General features: G+C 41.6%; 1 protein-coding gene across 1 annotated transcript in view; it reads left to right on the plus strand.

The window, feature by feature from the left end:
• The window catches only part of RASA3 (RAS p21 protein activator 3), a 353,769-nt gene that overhangs the window by 195,056 nt on the left and 137,960 nt on the right, over positions 1 to 20,753 (plus strand). Inside the window, exon 4 of the mRNA XM_029604621.1 lies at positions 14,279 to 14,373. Coding sequence (XP_029460481.1) covers positions 14,279 to 14,373 — 95 coding nt within the window. The remainder of the gene's footprint in view (positions 1 to 14,278; positions 14,374 to 20,753) is intronic.

The raw sequence follows: 20,753 nt of genomic DNA on the forward strand, positions 1-20,753 counted from the left end.
TTGTCTTTTACAGATTTTCTGATATGGTCAACCGAGAGAAACTAAACGGGAAACTTCAACAACAGAAATGTATTGTTTTAAATATATAGAGTCCTAACCTCTTTAGTCTTTCATCATAGGGGAGTTGTTCCATTCCCCTTATCATTTTGGTAGCCCTTCTCTGTACCTTCTCCATTGCAATTATATCTTTTTTGAGATGCGGCGACCAGAATTGTACACAGTATTCAAGGTGCGGTCTCACCATGGAGCGATACAGAGGCATTATGACATTTTCCGTTTTATTCATCATTCCTTTTCTAATAATTCCCAACATTCTGTTTGCTTTTTTGACTACCGCAGCACACTGAACCGACGATTTCAATGTGTTATCCACTATGACACCTAGATCTCTTTCTTGGGTTGTAGCACCTATTATGGAACCCAACATCGTGTAATTATAGCAAAAACTAAGTCTATTCCATGTAACCATTGCTAATGGCAGTGGCTATTCTCTAAGTGAACTTAATAGCAGGTAATGGACTTCTCCTCCAAGAACTTATCCAATCCTTTTTTAAACACAGCTATACTAACTGCACAAACCACATTCTCTGGCAACAAATTCCAGAGTTTAATTGTGCGTTGAGTAAAAAAGAACTTTCTCTGATTAGTTTTAAATGTGCCACATGCTAACTTCATGGAGTGCCCCCTAGTCTTTCTACTATCCGAAAGAGTAAATAACCAATTCACATCTACCCGTTCTAGACCTCTCATGATTTTAAACACCTCTATCATATCCCCCCTCAGTCGTCTCTTCTCCAAGCTGAAAAGTCCTAACCTCTTTAGTCTTTCCTCATAGGGGAGCTGTTCCATCCCCTTTATCATTTTGGTAGCCCTTCTCTGTACCTTCTCCATCGCAATTATATCTTTTTTGAGATGCGGCGACCAGAATTGTACACAGTATTCAAGGTGCGGTCTGTGTTTGAATATTTTCAGAACCCAGTCATCATCCTGCTTTAGTATGAAAGTGGCTAGCAGCTTGTCTTCCTCCACCGAGGCTGAAACCATTTCCTTTCAGGTCCCTGGGCTGGTAATGCTTCCACGCTTGCTAGCTGTTCAGCTGGGGGAGCTTGACAGCTTCCTTCAGAGAATTGCATTTTCCTGGTAGCTAAAACGCTTTTGTAAGAGGGGCAGAGAAGTGCCCAGTATTTGAACTATTTCCTTTTAAATAAGTTTCAAACAAATTTAACTCCCTGACGATTTGGTAATGTAGTAAAGCTCGTCAGCTGTAAATTTCTTGCCTTCCTAAAATTTTCATCGTTTTTCTTTCATTTTTAAGGTAAATGATGTCACTAGTTTTGAGACAAGTAAATTTTAAATATAAGAGCCGCCATACAGGTTAGGCCAAAATCTACAATCCAGCTCAGTGTCCTGTTTCCAACAGTGCCCAATCCAGGCCTCTCAAGTGCCTGGCAGGATCCCAAGGGGTAGATAGATCCCATGCTGCTCATACCCAGTGGATTTCCCCAAGTATACCTGGCTAATAACAATTTATGTACGTTACCAGCTACACTAAGTACCTTTATCACATACGTGGGCAATTAATTCAAGAGCTTAATTGTGCGAAAAGGTATATTCTGCAATTTGTTTTAAAAGTTTCTTAGTAACTTCATGGAGTGTCCCCTACTCTTTTTATTTTTTAAAAGAGTAAACAACCAATTTGTGTTTACCCATTCCATTTCACTCTTGATTTTATAGACCTCTATCATATCCCCCCTCAGCCGTCTCTTCTCCAAGCTGAACAGCCCTAACCTCTTCAGCCTTTCCTCGTAGGGGAGCCGTTCCATCCCCTTTATCATTTTGATCACTCTATTCTGTACCTTTTCTAGGTCGCCTGTATCTTTTTGAGATGGGGCAACCAGAATTTCACGCAATACTCTAGATGTGGTTGCATCATGGAACGATACAGAGGTCTTACGATATTCTGTCTTGATATTTCATTCTTTTCCTAATAATTCCTAAAATGATTTACTGTTTTGACTGCTGCCACATACTGAGCCAAAGATTTTTTTTTTTACCAATGGTGCCTAGATCCCCTTCCAATGTGTAATTAGTTTGTTTTCCCTATGTGCTTCACTTTACATTTGTCCACATTAAATTTCATATGCTATTTGGATGCTCAGACTTGCAAGTAGTACAAATCTGCTTGTGATTTGAGAACTTAAAATAATTTTTTGTTGACTCTAAATTTGATCACTTCACTCATTCCCTTTTCCAGATCAGATACAAATATGTTAAAAAGTCCCAGTAGAGATCTCTACGGTACTCCACTACCTTCCTCCACAGAGAAAAATGATGATTCAGTCTTCCTCTGTTCCCTATCTTTTAACCAATTCACAATCCACAGTAGGATATTGTTTCCTGTCCCATGACTTTTTAATTTCCTGAGGACTCTCTCATGAGAGACATTGTGAAATGCCGTCCGAAAATCCCAATACATTGTATCCACTAGCTCACCGTATTTATGAACTCCCTCAAAAAAAATATTGAAAATTAGTGAGACAAGGCTTCCTTGGGGTAAATCCGTGTTGGCTTTATTTCATTAAATCATGTCTAGCTATATGTCCTGCAATTTTATTCTTTAGAATAGTTCTTTGATTTTTTTCCCGGCACTGATGTCAGGCTCACAGGTCTATGATTTACAAGATTACTTCTGGAACACTGTTTAAAGATTACATTAATTGTCCACCCTCCTGTTTTCAAGTACAATAGATGATTTTTATGAGAGGTTGCAAATTACTAGCAGTAGATCCGCAATTTCATTTTTGAGTTCTTTCAAAACTGGGCTGTATACCACCTGTTTCAGGTGATTTTCTACTCTTTAGTTTGTCAGTTTGCCCTGTTGAATCTTCCAGGTTCACTGTGATTTGTTTCACTTCCTCCAAACATTCTTCCCTATGTGCCCCTTTTTTACCCCTCAATCATCTTAACACTCCATTGTCCTCACAGGCTTCCTATTTCAGATGCACGTTTTTGCCTATATGGCAAGCTTCTTTTCAAAATCACTTGCTGCCTGCCTTATCAGCATTTTGACTCTTAACTTGTCAGTGCTTATGGTTTTCCTTTTTGCTTCATTTGCATCCTTTTTCCAATTGTTGAAAGGTTTTTTTGGGCTATAATTTAGAGTTGGTCTATTCCTTGATTTCAGCCACACTGTTGCATTGCTCCTATTGGGCTTTGATTTGCTTTTCCAGCTTAGACTGCTGTATCTTAACCAGCGTAGTGAATTCTAAATGCCTGCCAGAGGAGCTATGAGATGATTTCTTTCAGGTGCGGAATTAGGTTGGGATGAAACTCATCCACTCTGTCCCTCCACCCTTCCCAGGCTATTATCAGGTGCCCTGTGGGCTGTACTTAGGGGTTCTGAAGAAGAGACATGAAAAGGTCAAGTATTGGTCCAGACATTTACTTCGGCTTATACTGAGTAATAGATTCATAAAAGGTCAGGTTTGATCTTTACAACAGGGTGCAAATATGTCCAGTTCCAAACCAAGGCTCAATGAAGTCAACAGATAAGTAGGCCAAGTCCAGGTACAGGTCAAGTTCAGAGTCAAAATTTGGGACCAACGTTCCATGGCTATAAACTGGACTGCCCTGAAATTGCTGGGAATGCTTCCTTGTTCCCATCAACCCCTTTTCACCGGTTTTCCAGCCAATCCGGTTCCTTAGGGGCATGGATTCAGAGGCCATCCTCAAGAATGTTCCCCCTTGGGCTTTCATCTCTTCCTGCATTCTCAGGTTAGGCCACTCATTGGGGCATTGGTCCTCTGACCTGAGCTGTCCCTAGTTAAAACACTGTGGCAACCATCACTCACAAAAAGAGCTCATAAAACCTTTTCCAATGTTTCCTTTTGTGGGGATCCATGAGGACTGACGAAGGTGGCACAGCGGGGCCACACACAGCCACTATGTTGGTATTCTGCTCTAGAGGTTTCGGTGACTCGCTGGGGCTGGGGACCTCTTCCCAAGGTCCCCACTTATCTCCTGCTTTTTCAGCTAGATATTTTTTTAAATGGTGCCTGTCTTAGGGGCAGCCAGCGACCTTTTAACATCACCAGTCAGAAGGGCAGGGGTGAGTGGGCAATCACGCCAGCTGATTTCCTCTTATGGACCCCACAGAAAGGGAGCGAATGGGGGCTGGGGAGGGAGTGGCATGACTCGGCACAGCCAGGTTAGGCCCAGGCCTTGTGATTTTCTGTCAGGTGAAAGATGAGGGGTTGGAAGGGGGTTCAGGGTGGTCCTGGCTGGACCTGGCTGAGCCCAGCCAGTTATGCTTGATCCTCAAGGTTTTCTTGGGGTGGCAGAAGAGGGGTTGGAGGGCCTTGGGAAGACCTGTTTTTTGTTTTGTTTGGGGGGGGGGGGATTTGTTTTTTGGTTTGGAAAACTAAACAAACTGAAAAACAAACCTCCCTGAAACGAAAAACCTGAAACAATTTTTTTTTATTCTGCACATTCTGCGTATTGTATTGGTTACTGCCATTAAGGCTGGCTTGCATGAAGATTTGATTTCAAATTGACAGTAGTCATACTTTTGTAACAACATTTTTCATTAATGTTTGCAGTTTAATTTTGCTTTTATTGTGCATGTCTTTAGAGCCTCTGGGTCTGCATGATTTGTGATCCTTTCATTATATGATTCTGGCTAATGGAGAATCATTAACTTTTGCTTAACAGTCCCCTAAAACGAGTAATTTTCAAAAGGATTTAGGTGTGTAATAGTAACATGTAATTGTTCTTTTTTTTTGTTTACAGATTATGGTTTTATAGTGTTGTGGTCGTTGTGAGAATCTGATGCCTGGGAGCATATGCGGTACCTTTGCTTACCTACAAAGAACATATCTTTTAGAATTCTCTATTGGAAAAATAATGTAGGGTTGATGGATTAAAAATACACAATTTGTCCAGATTATCACTGATAATATCCCAGTATTTTCTTTTCACCAGCTGGTAACCTGGTATATTTGGTACAGAACATATCCGTCTCCCTGGAGGAGTCCATAGTTGCACAGTTTAAGAACACATGTGCTTTGCACATTTATGAGCAGATAGGTGGAAATTTACACTTTTTGCTGATGCCAAACCTACTCAGTGGATAAATTAAAGATTGCAGTGTTGTCAGTCTGACAATTTTCATTCTCCCCCCCCCCCGACAGCATAAAATACCTTAAATGGAACCTTTATTTCCAATGAAAAAGAATAGTAACAAAATGTAATGGAACTCTAGTACTGATTTTTTTTTTCTGTAATTTGAAAATGAATGTATTTAAAACTCGTATGCCCCATAATCCCAAATTCTAAACAGTTTACACTTAAAACACACGCTGAAAGAATAAAATATTCTTTATAAAGGCAATGCTGAGTAAGATAAATCACAAGCTTGCAAAGCATTTGCCTTGAAGGGCTTCCTGTCCAAATCAAGTAACTCATTCAAGATCAGAATGAGCGGTGGACGTTTTTTCTTTTTTTTTTTTAGCTTCTCTGTTTTGAGCTCTATCCATTATGCTATACATGCGTACTTAACAGATAGGGCTGTTTGTGTGGTTTAATTCGTTCCAAGGCCCATACTTTTAATTCATCAAAACTGTGTGTAAACTCTAGACAGTGTGCAACTAGAGGAGCATTTATACAATTAGCAGTTAAACTAGATCGATGTTCTATTATCCTAGTTTTCAATGATTGCTGTGTTTTGCCCACATAAAACTTATCACATAGGCACTGTCTTATATAGATCACTCCCGCTGGCACACATGTTGTGGTGTGTTGTAATTTGACTGTCCTTTGAAGAGATTGAAAATAAACAAATGTAGTCTCCATCATAATGGTCATCCAGTTTGTTCGTTTCAAGTAGAGGTTCGTTGTTAGAACCACTGTCTAAGTTTGTGGATCATTTTTTTGGCCCCGTTTGTGAGCTTGCTACCATCGTATGTGAGAGATTCTCAACAGATGATCACATTTTTGGAAAGTAAACATAACACTGATAGTTTATATTTAGCTACTCTAGACGTTGAGTCATTGGACACACGTATCCCTCAGGACGAGGCTATCGAGGTAGCCATGAAATATTTTGAGTTATACCCGAGACCACATAGTATACCTTCTGCTTTTTTACGGTCACTTCATGAAATAGCATTGACTAAAAATGATTTTGCTTTTGAACAACAATTTTTCCAGCAGATCTGTGGGACCGTGATGGGAGCCACAGTGGCCCCTGATCTAGCGAACCTATATATGGGACGCTTTGAAGAGCTATGGATTGATCAAAATCATCAATTTACAAAATTTATAGTGACATGGAAATGATACATTGACAATATAGTCATCATTTGGCAGGGCATCATAGAGGTTTTGAATGTTTTTGTGACATGGTTAAATTCATGCAATTCTAGGATCGAGGTGTCATTGTTGAAAGTACGTTGAAATCTTCTTCTGAGTGTGCAGCAGCAGCCAAGAAAGCAAATAGGAATGCTAGGGATTATTAGGAAAGGAATGGAGAATAAAACAGAGAATTTCATAATGCCTCTGTATGCTCCATGGTGAATCTCATCTTGAGTTTTGTTGTCAGTTCTGGTTACCACATCTCAAGAAAGATATAGCAGAATTTAAAAAAGGTACAGAGAAAGGAGATGGAACAATTCCCCTATGAAGAAAGGCTAAACAGGTTAGAAAATCTTCAGCTTGGAGATGACAGGGAAGATATGATAGAGGTCTATAAAATGAGTGGAATGGAACGAGTAAACATTAATCAGTTCACTCCTTTGAAAAGTACGGGGTGACACACAGTGAAGTTACTTGGTAATACATTTAAAATTAACAAGAATTTTTTTTTTACTCAATGCATAATTAAGCTCTGGAATTTGTTGCCAGAGGATGTGGTGAAAGCTATTAATATAACTGCGTTTAAAAAAAAAAAAGGTTTGGACAAGATTCTGGAAGAAATGTCCATTAACACTTATTAAGGTAGATGGGCAGAAATCCACTGCTTATTTTTGAGATAAGCAGCTTGCAATCCATCTGCCCCCTGAGACCCTGCCAGGTATTTGTGACCTGGTTTGTCCACTGTTTTGAAACTGGATACTGGGCTTGATGGACCCTTGGTCTGACCCAGTATGGTATGTTCTTATGGAGATCCTTAACAGATGTGAGAACTCTTTCCATTACAACTTAAGCAGCCTGTATTCCATCCAAGGGAAGCTGGGGAGCCCTGAAAAAAAAATCAAGGAGCCACTGAGACAAATCATTTGAGATTTGATTTATTGCTGTGATTCTGGATGTGACAAGGAATAAATGTACTTATTGCAGATTAATTTATTTGAACAAGTTGAACAGTAAAATGTTTAATTTTTTTTGGAACATCATCGATGTTACCAGACTTAACAATGTGAAGTTAGACTGAGTTTGCACTCACAGAAGAGAGACTTACATTATTATACTTTGGGCTCTGGAGGACTATCCTCCCTCCTCATCCCTGATTTGAGAATCCACACCTGGATTTGGTGGGACTGTTTATGGACTAAGCTTTAATATGGAGTGTGCCCCTGCCTTTATAGCTATACCTAGAAGATGGGCTACATATGGAAAATAATTGTAACAATCTGATTCAGAAGGCTGCAAAAACTAGTTGTATAGAAATTGTATACATTAGCGTAGCTGTAACACTTTCCCGGAAGATGATGCACAAAGACTGAAGAGCATATCTGATTGCTCTCAAATCAGAAGGTTGATCTGATAGTGGTTCTCTTGAAAAGTCCAGAGGTCTTGTGTTTGAAGAGTTCAGTTATGCACGTCTCACCTTTTGGTAGAGGCATCTGTCCCAGGATGTATAGAATGTTAAAAAATGCCACTAACACAAAGTGATTTATTCCTTGAGAAGGTGGATAACGACAACAATCTTGTAACGAGATGAGCATCCCGTGGTGAAATTATCTTGTATTAGAACAGTCTATAATTATCCATGCTGAGCCTGTACACTGGGCCACCAGTACTAGAAGGTTGTAGAACATAGAAGAGAAGACCACATTTCAAGCAATAGCATTCCTTCATTTCTGTACTGTATGTGACTGCAGAGGCACCTTAAGAAACTGAAGAATAAAATATCTAATAAAGGAGTTTTTAGAATTTTTAATGAAAAAATGTAGGCGAGACAAATATCACGTCTGTGTTATGCTCAGATAAAAAATGACTGAGGAGACTCATGAGGCAACACCTGTGTGGGAGCTCTTGCATATGCTCACTAGAGTTCAAAGCTCTACTATCTTGGAGAGATGAGTCTGATGCTGCTAATGATGTCACCCCAGTAGCGTACTAAAGGGGGGGTCAAGGGGGCGAGCCAGCTCAGGTGACAGCCAGGAGGGGGTTGCCATCAAGACCCACCCTATCCGAGGCCACCTGCAGAGTGGCGATATCCAGTGGGCTGCAAGTGGAGCCTATCCTGCTCATGGCAGAAGACTGAAGCAGCCAGCGCGCCATGAGCGGAGTCCATTGCGCTCACAGCAGAAGATGGAAGTGGCCCAGCGCACCAAGAATGGGAGCCCATCCCGCTCGCAGCCAAGGAGTGGCAAGATCCGGCGGGCCGTGTGCATAGCTCATCCCGCTTGCAGCAGATAGGGAAAAGAGAGGCCAGATAGCCGCAGGCAGAGTCCATCCCACCTGCAGCTGGAGAGACCCAGAATGGTTGCACGTGAGCTCATGTGATTGAGAGAGGAAGGGTGTGTGTGTATGTGAGTAAGAAATTGGGAGCCTGCATGTATGTATGGGAGAGTAGGTATGTGAGTGTGTATGTATGTAAGAGACTGGGACCGTGTGTGTGTGTATGTCATGAGGATGTGTGTTGGTGTGAGAAAGAGAGCCTGTGTGAAGGGGGTGTGAGTGTGTGCAAGAGAGAGAGAGAGAGGGGGAACCGTAGAGCAATTGGGGGGGGGGTTTGCAATGGAAGAGTGAATCTTTTTGGGAGGTGCCAAAGACTTTAGGTACGCCACTGCGTCACGCACATGTAATGGCTAATTTGGCCTGCTGATTGATGTAAAAATAAACATCTTCCTGCAATTTTGAATGAAAAATTACTGTTTTGTGTTTTTGAACATTGAATGTGGCCTGTTAAAAATGTGGCCACCCAGTTGAGTTCCAGTTGAGTCTTTAGGCCTTCGGTTAGGTGAAGACAATTCCACAGCTGAACAAACACTCTGAAACTTCTAGCCTCTCTGGATGCAGTTGTTCTGCCTACTTTCAGCAACCATTAGTTTCTCTAAGCAGCTGTCTGAGCATTTGAATATGAAGTTAGTTCATTCTTACAAAGCAGAGGAAGACCATGAAAAAAAAATCAACTTTAAATGCTTCCAGCTAGTCATTTTAACTGTCAGATACATTAAGAAATATGTCGCTGGTGGTGTTGGTGGTGAGAGAACGGTTCAGTTTTCATTTCAGCAGTCCAAAGTACTTTGTCCCAAAAAGTTTCAGGCTTATCGAGGTTCGATGATTTTTTTAGATGAGTTCATCTGATTAATTGAAGGCCTAATGAGTCAAACGTTTTGGATCTTTACAACTTGAAAAAAAAAAAAAAAAAGCAATAATGAATCAACAAAGTATATACACATTTTTACACATCCCCTATTCGCTGTTTTATTAATTTCAATTTGCTAAAATCAACAAATTGTAATTTTGTTTTAAAAATTGCAGAAAGATGTTTAACTACTATATGTGCTATATAGAGTTTGTCAGCTTCTGTTCATGTAGAGATTCATTGAAAAATACACTTTGACCAGGGTTGCCTAAACGTTTGCATTCAACTGTAGGTAGATGAGCTCATTTTGAATTGCCTCAAGCAATGCACGTGAAATTTTCTGGCATCATGGTGTCAAACTTAGCAATTAGCCTAGTAAGCTTTAAATGACTTCATTGTTATGAGCATAGTTTATCAGAAATTTCTCAAAATGACAAACGTTTTGAGCAATAGCAATAAGTTGCTCCAGAATGCATCGCTATTGCCTAGTTTGAGCATTTAGAATGTGACGAGTACCTGAATGCAATCCAGTTTGAAGTGCTGAAAAAAAAAAGTGCAAAAAGCAGAATATAAAAAAAAAAATCTAAATATTTATCTGCTTAGATTTTATTGGAGACTGATCTACCCACTACTTTTGTGCATCTAGATAAATATTAATTCATATTGACTAAAAGGTGCTGATAGATGTTTCCAGGGATTGAGGCCTTCCTTCCAATATAAAGGGTATTCTTATTTAAAATAAAAAGTTTGCAGCTGTTACAGAAAATGGCATTTCTGCTAGCGGAAAATACTAACCGTGTACTTGAAGCTACTTTAGCATTACAAAGCTGACTCTTATAGCTACTTGACTATAAAGCAACAACCAAGCCTTTCCTGGGGGGAAAATGAAATTTTCTCCTACAGATTTGGTGGGACCTTTCTGAACCATTGCTAATCTTTAAGGAACCATTTATAAGTTTTGGCAATTTTGCCAATTCAATACCGATTGTTAGTGTGTCATATTTGTTACTCCTGTGTAGCAATGCATCAGTCTTTTCACTACTGTTAAAGCTTTTAGCGATAGCATGGACGTAGCTAATTCTGTAAATGCTGAAGCTGAGCGGCACTCCTCGTGTACTTAAAACAGTTAAATGTAGCTGCAACCTATACTTGATCAGAATATATTTAGTTTTTTAAAAAACGTATGCAGCAATCCCACTTGGTTTCTTGAGTTGGCTTCTTTAGCTGTGTTTATTTTTTCTGTGTTCTGCTTCTGACAATCCGTGCCATCTCACATTATGCTATCTGCACATTTAAAAATATTTTTTTAAATGTTCTTCTCTCTAATCCTAGAAACATAGAATATTATAGTAGATAAGGGACCATAAAGCCTATCTAGGCTGGTTCATGTCATGACATCACTGTCCTCCCTCTGCCTCCTGTTGCATACCGTACACTTCTAATCTTGAGCGATGGTATGAACTGGAGAGAGGGCCTGTTGATCTTCTGCAATGCTGGCTGATCTGGCGAGAAATGGTGGCAGCGCTATGTGATACTAAGGAGATAGCCACACCAGAAATAATCTTTGAAGGTAATGGAGGAACTGAAGCAAATAAATATGAAAATGGGAAATGTAATAGAGCAAGTTGGCAGATTTGGACTAAATGGTCAGCTCTCCCAGTGGAGAGAGGTGAATAGTGGAGTGCCTCAGGAATCTCTACCGAGACTGCTGCTGTTTAATATTTAAATAAATGGTTTAGACAAGAGAAGCTACTGCATATAGTGGGGAGGTGGCTTTTGTCACTTTCATTATCTCTCCGTTTGCAGCCTTCATGGCCTTTATATATCTCTGACTACCCCAATGTTTTGTTAACTTGGCCAACATCCTACCTACTTTGTTGCCATGGAGATAACATTTAGCTTTGTAAAAGAGCAGTGACTTCTGGGTCTGCTAATGAAAAAGGGAGTTGAGTGCAGTTTGGATTTCCATAAATTGCGCCTTATTGGCCTGGGTCCTTTGAGTTTCATATCTACGCTTAGCCCTATGTAGTCGATTTTCCAAAGATAGGATTTGCTTGGACACGTCCTTCCTTTGAGCTATGTAGGATATTATTTCACCCCGTAACAGTACCTTGGCTGCATCCCAAAATAGGATAGGTGTCTTCAAATGAGCTTCATTATCTTGTGCGTAATTCTCCCATTTTTTATGGAGGAAATCCTTAAAGCGGGCATCAGTGTATAAATATCTCTGGAATTGCCATATGACCAGGGGAGTTTGAGGAAAATCCCTCTAAATCTAACCATACCGGGGCATGATTAGAGATTATTGGTAGCCCAATCTCAGTTCGTGTGACCCTTGAAAACATATTCCCCCCATAAGCAAATAGTCTAAGCGAGAATGGGAGCTATGGGATCTCGATTATGAGTCTACTCTCTGTCTTCAGGGAGTAAAGTGCGTCAGACATCTATCAAATTCAATGCATTACACACAAAGATACCCCTCTGAGCGATCCCCCAGCATATATAATTGAGTGGACCTATCCACTTTGGGGTCGTTAATGCAGTTAAATCCCCACCCAGAAGAATGTGGCTTATTTATTTATTTATTTATTTATTTATTTATTTAAAAGTATTTTTATACCGTCTTTACAAACAGTGTTTAGTCAAAACGGTTTACATATATCACCAGGGTGGCAAAATAGGTATGTTGATATTTGGTTTGGTCCACACACGTTGCATATAGTGACCCATTGATTAAATAAGGTACCTACAACTATCAAATATCTACCCATGGGATCCACAATCATCTGATGCAAATGAAAAGCCACATGCTTCATATTGACTCCAGGCTTTCAAGAGGGACCTTGTGTGGAGTATACTTCCCCGACCCAACCCTGCCTAAGCTTCTGGTGTTCCCTCTCATCCAGATGTGTTTCTTGTAACAGTGCTATTTGGGTCTTCTGCCTGTGTAGTGTTTGTAGAACCTTATATCTCTTATACACCAAGCCCATACCTGCAACATTCCAGGTAATTAATCGAACTAGGGATCAATCAATACCACTAATTATGGCACAGCTATTAAGGATACCAAAGCCTCTCTGCCTTTAATTAAATCTGGGCCTTCCAGCCTAAGCCCAGATCTCAAATATCTATATATGTGCACATTAAAATAAATGTGAGTCCCCCTGTAACCAAAAAATTTCGACCTTGATGTCAAATACGTCTTGAGCACCCCAACCCCTTCCCCCCTTTTTCTCAGCCCCCTCCTCTTTCTTCCTGTGGCAGCCCCTCCCTTGCCGCCCTCTCTCCACTCCTGCTCCCTCTTCTCCTCTAGCCTCATTGTCTCCCCTCCCCATTCCATCCTCTCTCCTCAGCTGTCTTCTCTTCTCTTATCCTTGCTCTCTCCCCATGCCCCACCTCCTTTCCTTAATGCCCTCACGCTCATTCACTCCCTCACCTCCCCTCCTTCATCCCACCTCACCACAATCCCCTCACTCCTTCACCCTGACCCCCCATTCACCACCTTATTCCCACCCACCGCAATTCACTCCCAATTCACTCTGTCTCCCCCCCCTCCCCCCGCAATCCCCAGTTCACTCCCTCCTTCCCGATCACTGGTTGATTCAGTCCCTTCCTTACCCCTTCCTCCCACAATTGCCGAGTTGCTCCGTTATGCCCCCCCCTCTCACTCTCCCTTCCCTGGGATCACGATTGCCGAGTTCCTTTGTGCCCCTCCCCAGGATCCACTCACTCACCCTCTCATTCAGGTAAACAGGAGAAAAGAGGCTGCCGGCCTCGCGGTTGCCTCCAGTGCTTCCTCCTCCTGCCCCCCCCCCCCCCCCCCCCCCCCCGCTGGGCCTGAGCGTTGTGCCTTGAGCCATGCGGGTGCCCAGCAAGGGAGGAGGAGGAAGAAGCACCAGAAAGTGCTAGAAAGCCGGCAGTCTCCTCCTCCTGTTTACCTGAACTAGCAGGTGAGTTGAGTGGATCCTGGGGGCCACAGCTGGGACCGCTCAGACTGCCACCGACGATTCTCTTCTGGGGCAGGTAGGCAGGAGAGAAGCAATGCGCCGAGCACTGCCACCCAATGCGTTTTTGTTTAAGAAGGTCCCTGGCCTCCCACGGTTAAGTTGCCGGTGGAAATTTTGCAGGGGCCGTGGCCACTGCGGTCCCCGCTTGTCCCGATGATTGATTGATTGATTATGCAGTCCATGCGGAATCTTTATGAAATCGTGGAGGTGAAGTGGAGCATCCTGACAGGGCCTACGTTGAGTTGTGAGAAAACTGCCAACAAGTCCTTGACTTGTTTTTGCATATGGGGTACCGGAGCGTTCAGTTACACAAGATTCATGTGTTCATCTCCGTCCCTTAAGTGCAGAATCCTAATATCTATATCTACATATATATATATATATATATATATATCAATGAATTTTTAATTTTGAAATAGAATACCTTAGCGACGGATGAAAAACATTTTTACTGTGTGAAAAAAAACAAAAGCAACAGTTTGTCATGAGCAAAAAAAAATGTAACGAGTTAGAATAAAATTTAGTTTCACTGTTAAGCTGACCCTACCTAGTCACTTCTGGATATAAAAAGGCAATGATGAGAATGGAGAGTTTTCAACTTAAATTGGTGAATTACGTCACTCATCCATGTAATTGTGCCTAATTGAAGTGAATGGCCCGTGTTAAGCTTTGGATTTACTATGGTTTTAGTCTCATCTTTTTATTTATTTATTTGTTTGTTTTTTTGTTGCAATTCCAGGAAAAGTTGCTATACAGAAGGAAGACCTGCAGAAATACCACAACAGGGACACCTGGTTCCAGGTACAACATGTGGATGCTGATTCAGAAGTGCAGGTGAGAAGTTGCAGCTTGCATTTTGTCCCTTACGATAACTGTAATCTAATTAAAAATATTTCTTGTTAGGTACAGGTTAGATATACCCTATTTATAGATAATAATTAATGCAACCTACATTGTTTTGTGAGTTGCTGTGTAGGGAAGAACCTGTCTGAGTGCTGGAGAAAATGCAAATTATACCTGTGCACAAAAAATACAGCAATAAACTCTACACATGAGGGAGGAGGAACTGGAACCATCTATTTGTTTAAGCTTTTTAATAGCTTTATGCATAAGCAGGTGAAAGTTTATCCTAACTCTTAAAAAAAAAAAAAAAAAGTAATGGTGCTCTGAGAAGAGGAAAGTTAATTTCTTCACCAAGTATAAACATTTAGGGGTACTTTTACCTTTGAGCTTTGCTGATTGCGGCCCGTGAAATGGGACATGAGGCAGAGTAGCATTAATAACCACACAGGTGCAGCCAAGGAGCGTGGGAGGCTCAATTTGCTGGCTGCACTGGTAAGAACCCAGAGCGACATCACTCTGAGTGCAGGAAAGATTTCACACTTTAGAAGATTCACAACAATCAGTTTCTCAGTTCGTATTTTTCTGGGGTTTGTATTACTTGTTGTAACCCAGAATTAAAATACAAGAAGGGGGGGGAGGGTAACCTTTTTTTTTTTTTGTTAAATAAAATAGCTGAGGAAATGCTTTTAAAACTAAAATTTGTGGTAAAGTTGGCTGTCACTGTGTAGGGTTTCAGGTTTCCCGTCCCCAGCTCTGAGTGGAGCTGATTGAGGCTGTCCTAGCCCGTGCTGGAACCTAGGAGCTGCTGGAAACTGTCAGTGTACCGTATCCACGTAAGCCAAGTGCTTCAAGCTGAGCTGCCAGGGCAGTGGTTGCAGCTGGGATTCCATTCAGAAAGTGGCAGTCGAGAGGGACAGAGCAGAAGGGATTTTATGTCCCAGCTCTACCAGAGCCTGCTCAGAAAACTTTAAAAAGTAGTAGAAAGCACAGAGAGGAAGGCACACACCAAACGGTGTATGAGTATTCTGAGTGTACACAAAGGGCCGGATTTTAAAAGGGTTACGCACGCCGGGCCTATTTTTAAAAAGTCCCGACAACGCGCGTAAAGCCCCAGGACTGAAGTAAGTTTTGAAACACAAAAAATAAATCAACAAGGGGGGGGGGAAAGGGCAGGGGAGGTAGGGGAAGGGAAGGTGGGGTGGGGGGGATAGGGAACGGGAGAAGGCAGCGCGGCTCTGAGTGGGCTCTGCGCACGCGCCGCCCCCAGATTTTATAACACGCGTGCGCCTGTGCGCGCGTGTTATAAAATCGGGCATGCACGTGTGTGCCGCCGGGTAACGCGCGCGCACATGTCGCTAGGCGCGCTGCTTTTAAAATCTACCCCAAAGTGTTTTAGTAATGGGAATTCAGTATATTCCAGGCAAGAACCAGGCTAGAGTCAGTAAATCCTGTAAGATTAACGTCTGGGGCTGAACTGCATGAGTTTTTTATCGGCCATCGACAGAAGGTTCGTGTACTGCTCGAACCCGAGAAGCAAGGCTGTGAAGGGGGTTTAAGGTCACACATCCAGTTGTGCAGCTGTGTGTATGTCTCAGCTACACCTCTGTCTCGCCAGTAATAAGGAGAACAGGAGAAATTAAAGTCTGGGACAGAAGTTTATTTCCCGAGAGGGGAAAAAGATTCATTAATGGCACTTGATAGATGATTACCAGATCCTCCATGAACGAGGGGAAACGGACAACTTCAGTAATTTTGTTGATAAGGTGTGCCTGGCTGGCTAATACGGGACTTAAGGGCCAATTTGCTTAAACTGCTGGCCTGTATTACTTATAAGGGTAAGCGGTAACAGAATCCCACTGCACAAAGTGGTGCCAATAAGGAAAATGGAGTGCAACACTTAACATTCAGTGAAGGGGACAAGTTAAGCACCGGAAAGGATTAATGCTTAGTTTAAAACTCAGAACTGTGAGTGTGAAAAGAGACACAAGTACTGCAGCAAAGAGGAAAACCCTATATTCTAACCTCAGGATATATATATATATATATATATATTTCTATTTCTATGAAGTGATTCAGCCTTATATTTAAATACCTGGTGTGGAAAAAGTGACCTGAAGGAAGTGTGTGAGTACAAAGTGTGTGTAATTTCTGTAAAACACACGGAAGAAATTGCTGAAGCAATTCCTCTGTGCATAGATAGTGAATCAGTTATTTACACTTTCGAATAATAGAAGGACTAGGGGGCACTCCATGAAGTTAGCAAGTAGCACATTTAAGACTAATCGGAGAAAATTCTTTTTCACTCAACGCACAATAAAGCTCTGGAATTTGTTGCCAGAGGATGTGGTTAGTGCAGTTAGTGTAGCTGGGTTCAAAAAAGGTTTGGATAAGTTCTTGGAGGAGAAGTCCATTAACGGCTATTAATCAATTTTACTTAGGGAATAGCCACTGCTATTGATTGCATCAGTAGCATGGGATCTTCTTAGTGTTTGGGTAATTGCCAGGTTCTTGTGGCCTGGTTTTGGCCTCTGTTGGAAACAGGATGCTGGGCTTGATGGACCCTTGGTCTGACCCAGCATGGCAATTTCTTATGTTCTTCGTTATTCTGATAACTAAGCCATTTATTATTTCTCTGCTATATTTTCTCAAAAATGCTTTTTCCTTGTCATATTAATGTCAAAACGTATTTAGTGAAGAATTGTGCTTTTTATAGGAGAAAGTTGTTTTAATCCTGTTTTCTCAAAGAAGGTGATCTTTATCCTTTCCTGAGCTGAGCTTCTCAACATTGACAGGTTCTGCTTGTACAAAATGTACCTACCTACATTTTACAGATTCCCTTTTGCAGGAGTATGGACAGACTGCCTAGTATACTATGGAGCAGTGATATTTAACCCAGTACTCAGAACAACGCACAGCAATTCAGTGCCCATCCATGTGACGTTTTTACATTACATAAGTTTAAAGAAAAGATGATAAATGGAAGATAAAGTTAAAATTTCAGGCTAAATACAATGTGACTGCTTGAGGCTTATCTCCCTTTGTCACAGGTTGAAAAGTAATGCTCCAGGGTTCATTTTATTTGTTTTAGAGTATGGAAGCGAAGGAGAGAAGCGGTGATATAGTCATTACGAGTATAATATACCAAAGGCAGTACTGAGTCTTCAAGGGTGAGAAGATTTGATAGAAATAAATTCCAGTTGCGATACCAGTTCTGTCAATGATTACTATTACATCACAACTGTGGTTTATAAGCAGCAGAAAGCAAGACGAGAAGTGGGTTATATATTTTTTTTTTTGACTACCACTTGGCTGATTGCCTTCAGCCATTGAAGGAAGATAAAGTATTTACCACAAAATACTTGGTCGTAGGTGGTTTCTCACTACTTCTTTGCAAGAAATGAATTTCTGGTGCAACTGTAGAATGGGCGTGTGCTTTGTTTTGTTTTTTGTAGTTCAGGGGAGGTGAAGAGTGAAGTTACCTACCTGACTCTATGGACCTTTTGTTAAATAAAGATTTTTAAAGCCCTTTTTGGAATAAGATCCTATGAAATTCTCTCTCATTCTTATTTGAGTTCAATTGCCCTAATATATGTTGTCACACACACACACACACACACACTTGCAGTGAAAGCTATTCATTTTTTAAAATTATAACACAAATCCCGTTTCTTAAAACCACATTTCCGTAATCTGTATTCCATTTATTGATGCTGTATCCATTCTTTGCATGTATTGGTGTGATGCTGGTATGAAGTGGGAAAGAGAGGGCTCGGATTCCACTGAAGATCAGAACAGCAGCATCCCTGATTTTACTGAGGATCGTAGCAAAGTAGAAGAATGTTTCAAAAATGTTTAATCTTCTAAAGAAATTTATGGGGTCAAATAACATTGCTTCTATTGCCCCCTCATCACCCTTCCCCCCCCCAAAGCAGATTTTAGGAAAACTTCTGGGTTCACCATGCTCCTCTGTTTCCCCCGCCCTTCCTCCCTTTGCCGTATGTCATGCTGAGGTCTTCATGGTCAGGAGGTGATGCCCGACTGCTGTCGTCCCATAGGTTGCGATATTCAAGATGGCCGCTGTGTAACCCCGGCGTCAACTCGGCGCCTGCATCGGAGGGAAGTTCGTGTCCGTGCTTTGCAGTTAGTGCACGCTGTCTCCCTTCTGGTGCGTGCACAAAATGATCGCCGAGGAGAAAAGCGATGGGCGCGCACCAAGCTGCAGTTGATTTGCAGGAAAAGAAATAAAATCATGAGCTTGTGATTTTTAAGGCCAGTAGTGTATGGTGTGCAGTCCTTTTGTGTGTAAACAGGTACACGGACTGAGATCCTGCATGGGAGCCTCTTGTAAGCATGCTCTCTCTCTGCGGAGTTAGATCCTGTATTGTGGCCAGCTTCTGCATTCATGACAAACACACATGGGTATGTTTGCTGAGAAGGTCGGAGTTAAAAGTGTTTTGGTTTTTTTTTTAAATTTGTTTGTTAGAAGCATAATTGAAACATGATATGTGAATGTGAAAGTGGCTTGTTAGGAAACTGCTTGTTGTCATGTTCAGTCATAGCCCCGATATGAGTTATTTTGCTTTGCTTTGTACTTTTTTTTTTTTTTTACAAGCACAGGATGTGGTCTGTGTACAAGCGCAGCTGGTTGCTGTATTCTCTGTCCTGAACTGTGCTGCAGTCTTGCCCAAGAGAAACAAAAATACGAACAATGCCCACAGTCCGATGCTAGGTTGTCATTCCTTCCCTTCCCTCTTTTCTCCCTCCCCACCTTTTTTTTTTTTGTGGGAAAACAGGAAACAGGAAAACTCAGTGTACCAGTAGAACATATTTTGCAAATTTTTCTTTCCTGATTTTACCATTTGTTGGTCAATGTTGTTAAATTCCCTTAGAAAGCTATTTAGCTACTACGACTATTTGCCACAGTGTATTACTTCTTGCTTAAGTCCGTCAACATTCCTGTTGCACCGGACCCTGACGGTATCGGCCATGCCTGCTTGGAGCCAGGGGAGTGATGGGAAAGTTTCTACAGGCGACTAGCAAGGCTGCTGGCACTTTACGGTTGATCTTGGCCTGTGCAAGTCTCTAGGCGAGGGTCCAGTTCAAGTAAGGCCTCGACATAAGATCCTGGGCTTCAGGTGAGAAGTTCCAGGATCCTATTGCGCAGGATGCTGTATCCCCTGCTAGCTCCAGGTTTAAATATGATGGTACATTAAGGGCGATCCCTTCTTTGAACCAATGAGAGCCCACCAGGTGATCCCAGCAACTTCCTGGGCCAAAGGGTGAATTGACTGTGGCTTTCTTCCTGTTTCCACCACTCCCAAGGCTGTCCCTGATAGTCTTAGCCTGATGTTTGCGAGGCCATCAGTTCAAGACCCATGGATCCTGACAGTACTTCTCTGAGAGCCTGGTTTCTGGGGTTCCAACTGAGGGAATAGTTTTACTAAGTTGCCTGCATGTATATTCTGGGTCAGTTCCTATGTGCATTCTTCCAGACCGTAAGCTCCCCATTCTTATTAGGTGCTGTAACTTACCTAGTGTTGTTACATGAGTCCAAGATCTGTTTAAACAGAAATTATTTGTGGGTCTTTCACAGTTGCAGAAGGGGAGAGGTGATAGAACAGCCTGGGAACGGATTCTTCAGATATGGTTTTCGTAAAGCTACATGGAAAGTCTGAGTGTATTCAGGTTTGGTGAGAGTCATACTATAAATAAGACTGGGTTCATTTGCTTTACCGTCTGGAAAGGTCTTATTAATGTTTGAGCAAGCTTGGCTGCTGGTCTTTTTTTATATAATCTGTACTGCATTCCAAACCTTGTCCCCAACATTAAACTGAGGAGCCACTGGCATAAACAGTTGTTTCTTCTTGGTTCTTTTGAATTCTTGTTGCATTCAAGTCTCAGTCTCCCACGGGGTTTGATCCAATCTCTTGCTGCAGAGATCTTGGACTGGTTTGTCTCGATTTTATGCCAACACGGATGGCGGCGTTCATAGTAGTCGCGGAATGGAGTCATCTGGGTTGCTGCACGGGGCAGAGAAATAACTAAAGTTACCTGAATGTAATCTGCTTTGAAGTGCCGAAAAGCAGAATATAAAAATTAAAATAAATAAATATCTGAGTTAGAAGCAAATTCTGCTGTCAGCAGTAAGGTAATCCAGTCCTTTTTCTGGATGCTGCAAAAGCAACAGAGGTACTACATCTAAGGTCTAGTTTACCTGCTAGTGGATCCCTAGGTGTTTTAGCAGCTCCTGCCAAAAGCCTGATGTAAAATTTGATCTTCTATTTAACACAATCTGTAATGGGTAACCGTGTAATCTGACTGTTAATGAATCGATCACCACTAGAATGGTCAAATGTTCTTGTACTGGGGTT

Source organism: Rhinatrema bivittatum, chromosome 5 (assembly GCF_901001135.1).
Source record: "Rhinatrema bivittatum chromosome 5, aRhiBiv1.1, whole genome shotgun sequence".
Classification (NCBI taxonomy): Eukaryota; Metazoa; Chordata; class Amphibia; order Gymnophiona; family Rhinatrematidae; genus Rhinatrema; species Rhinatrema bivittatum.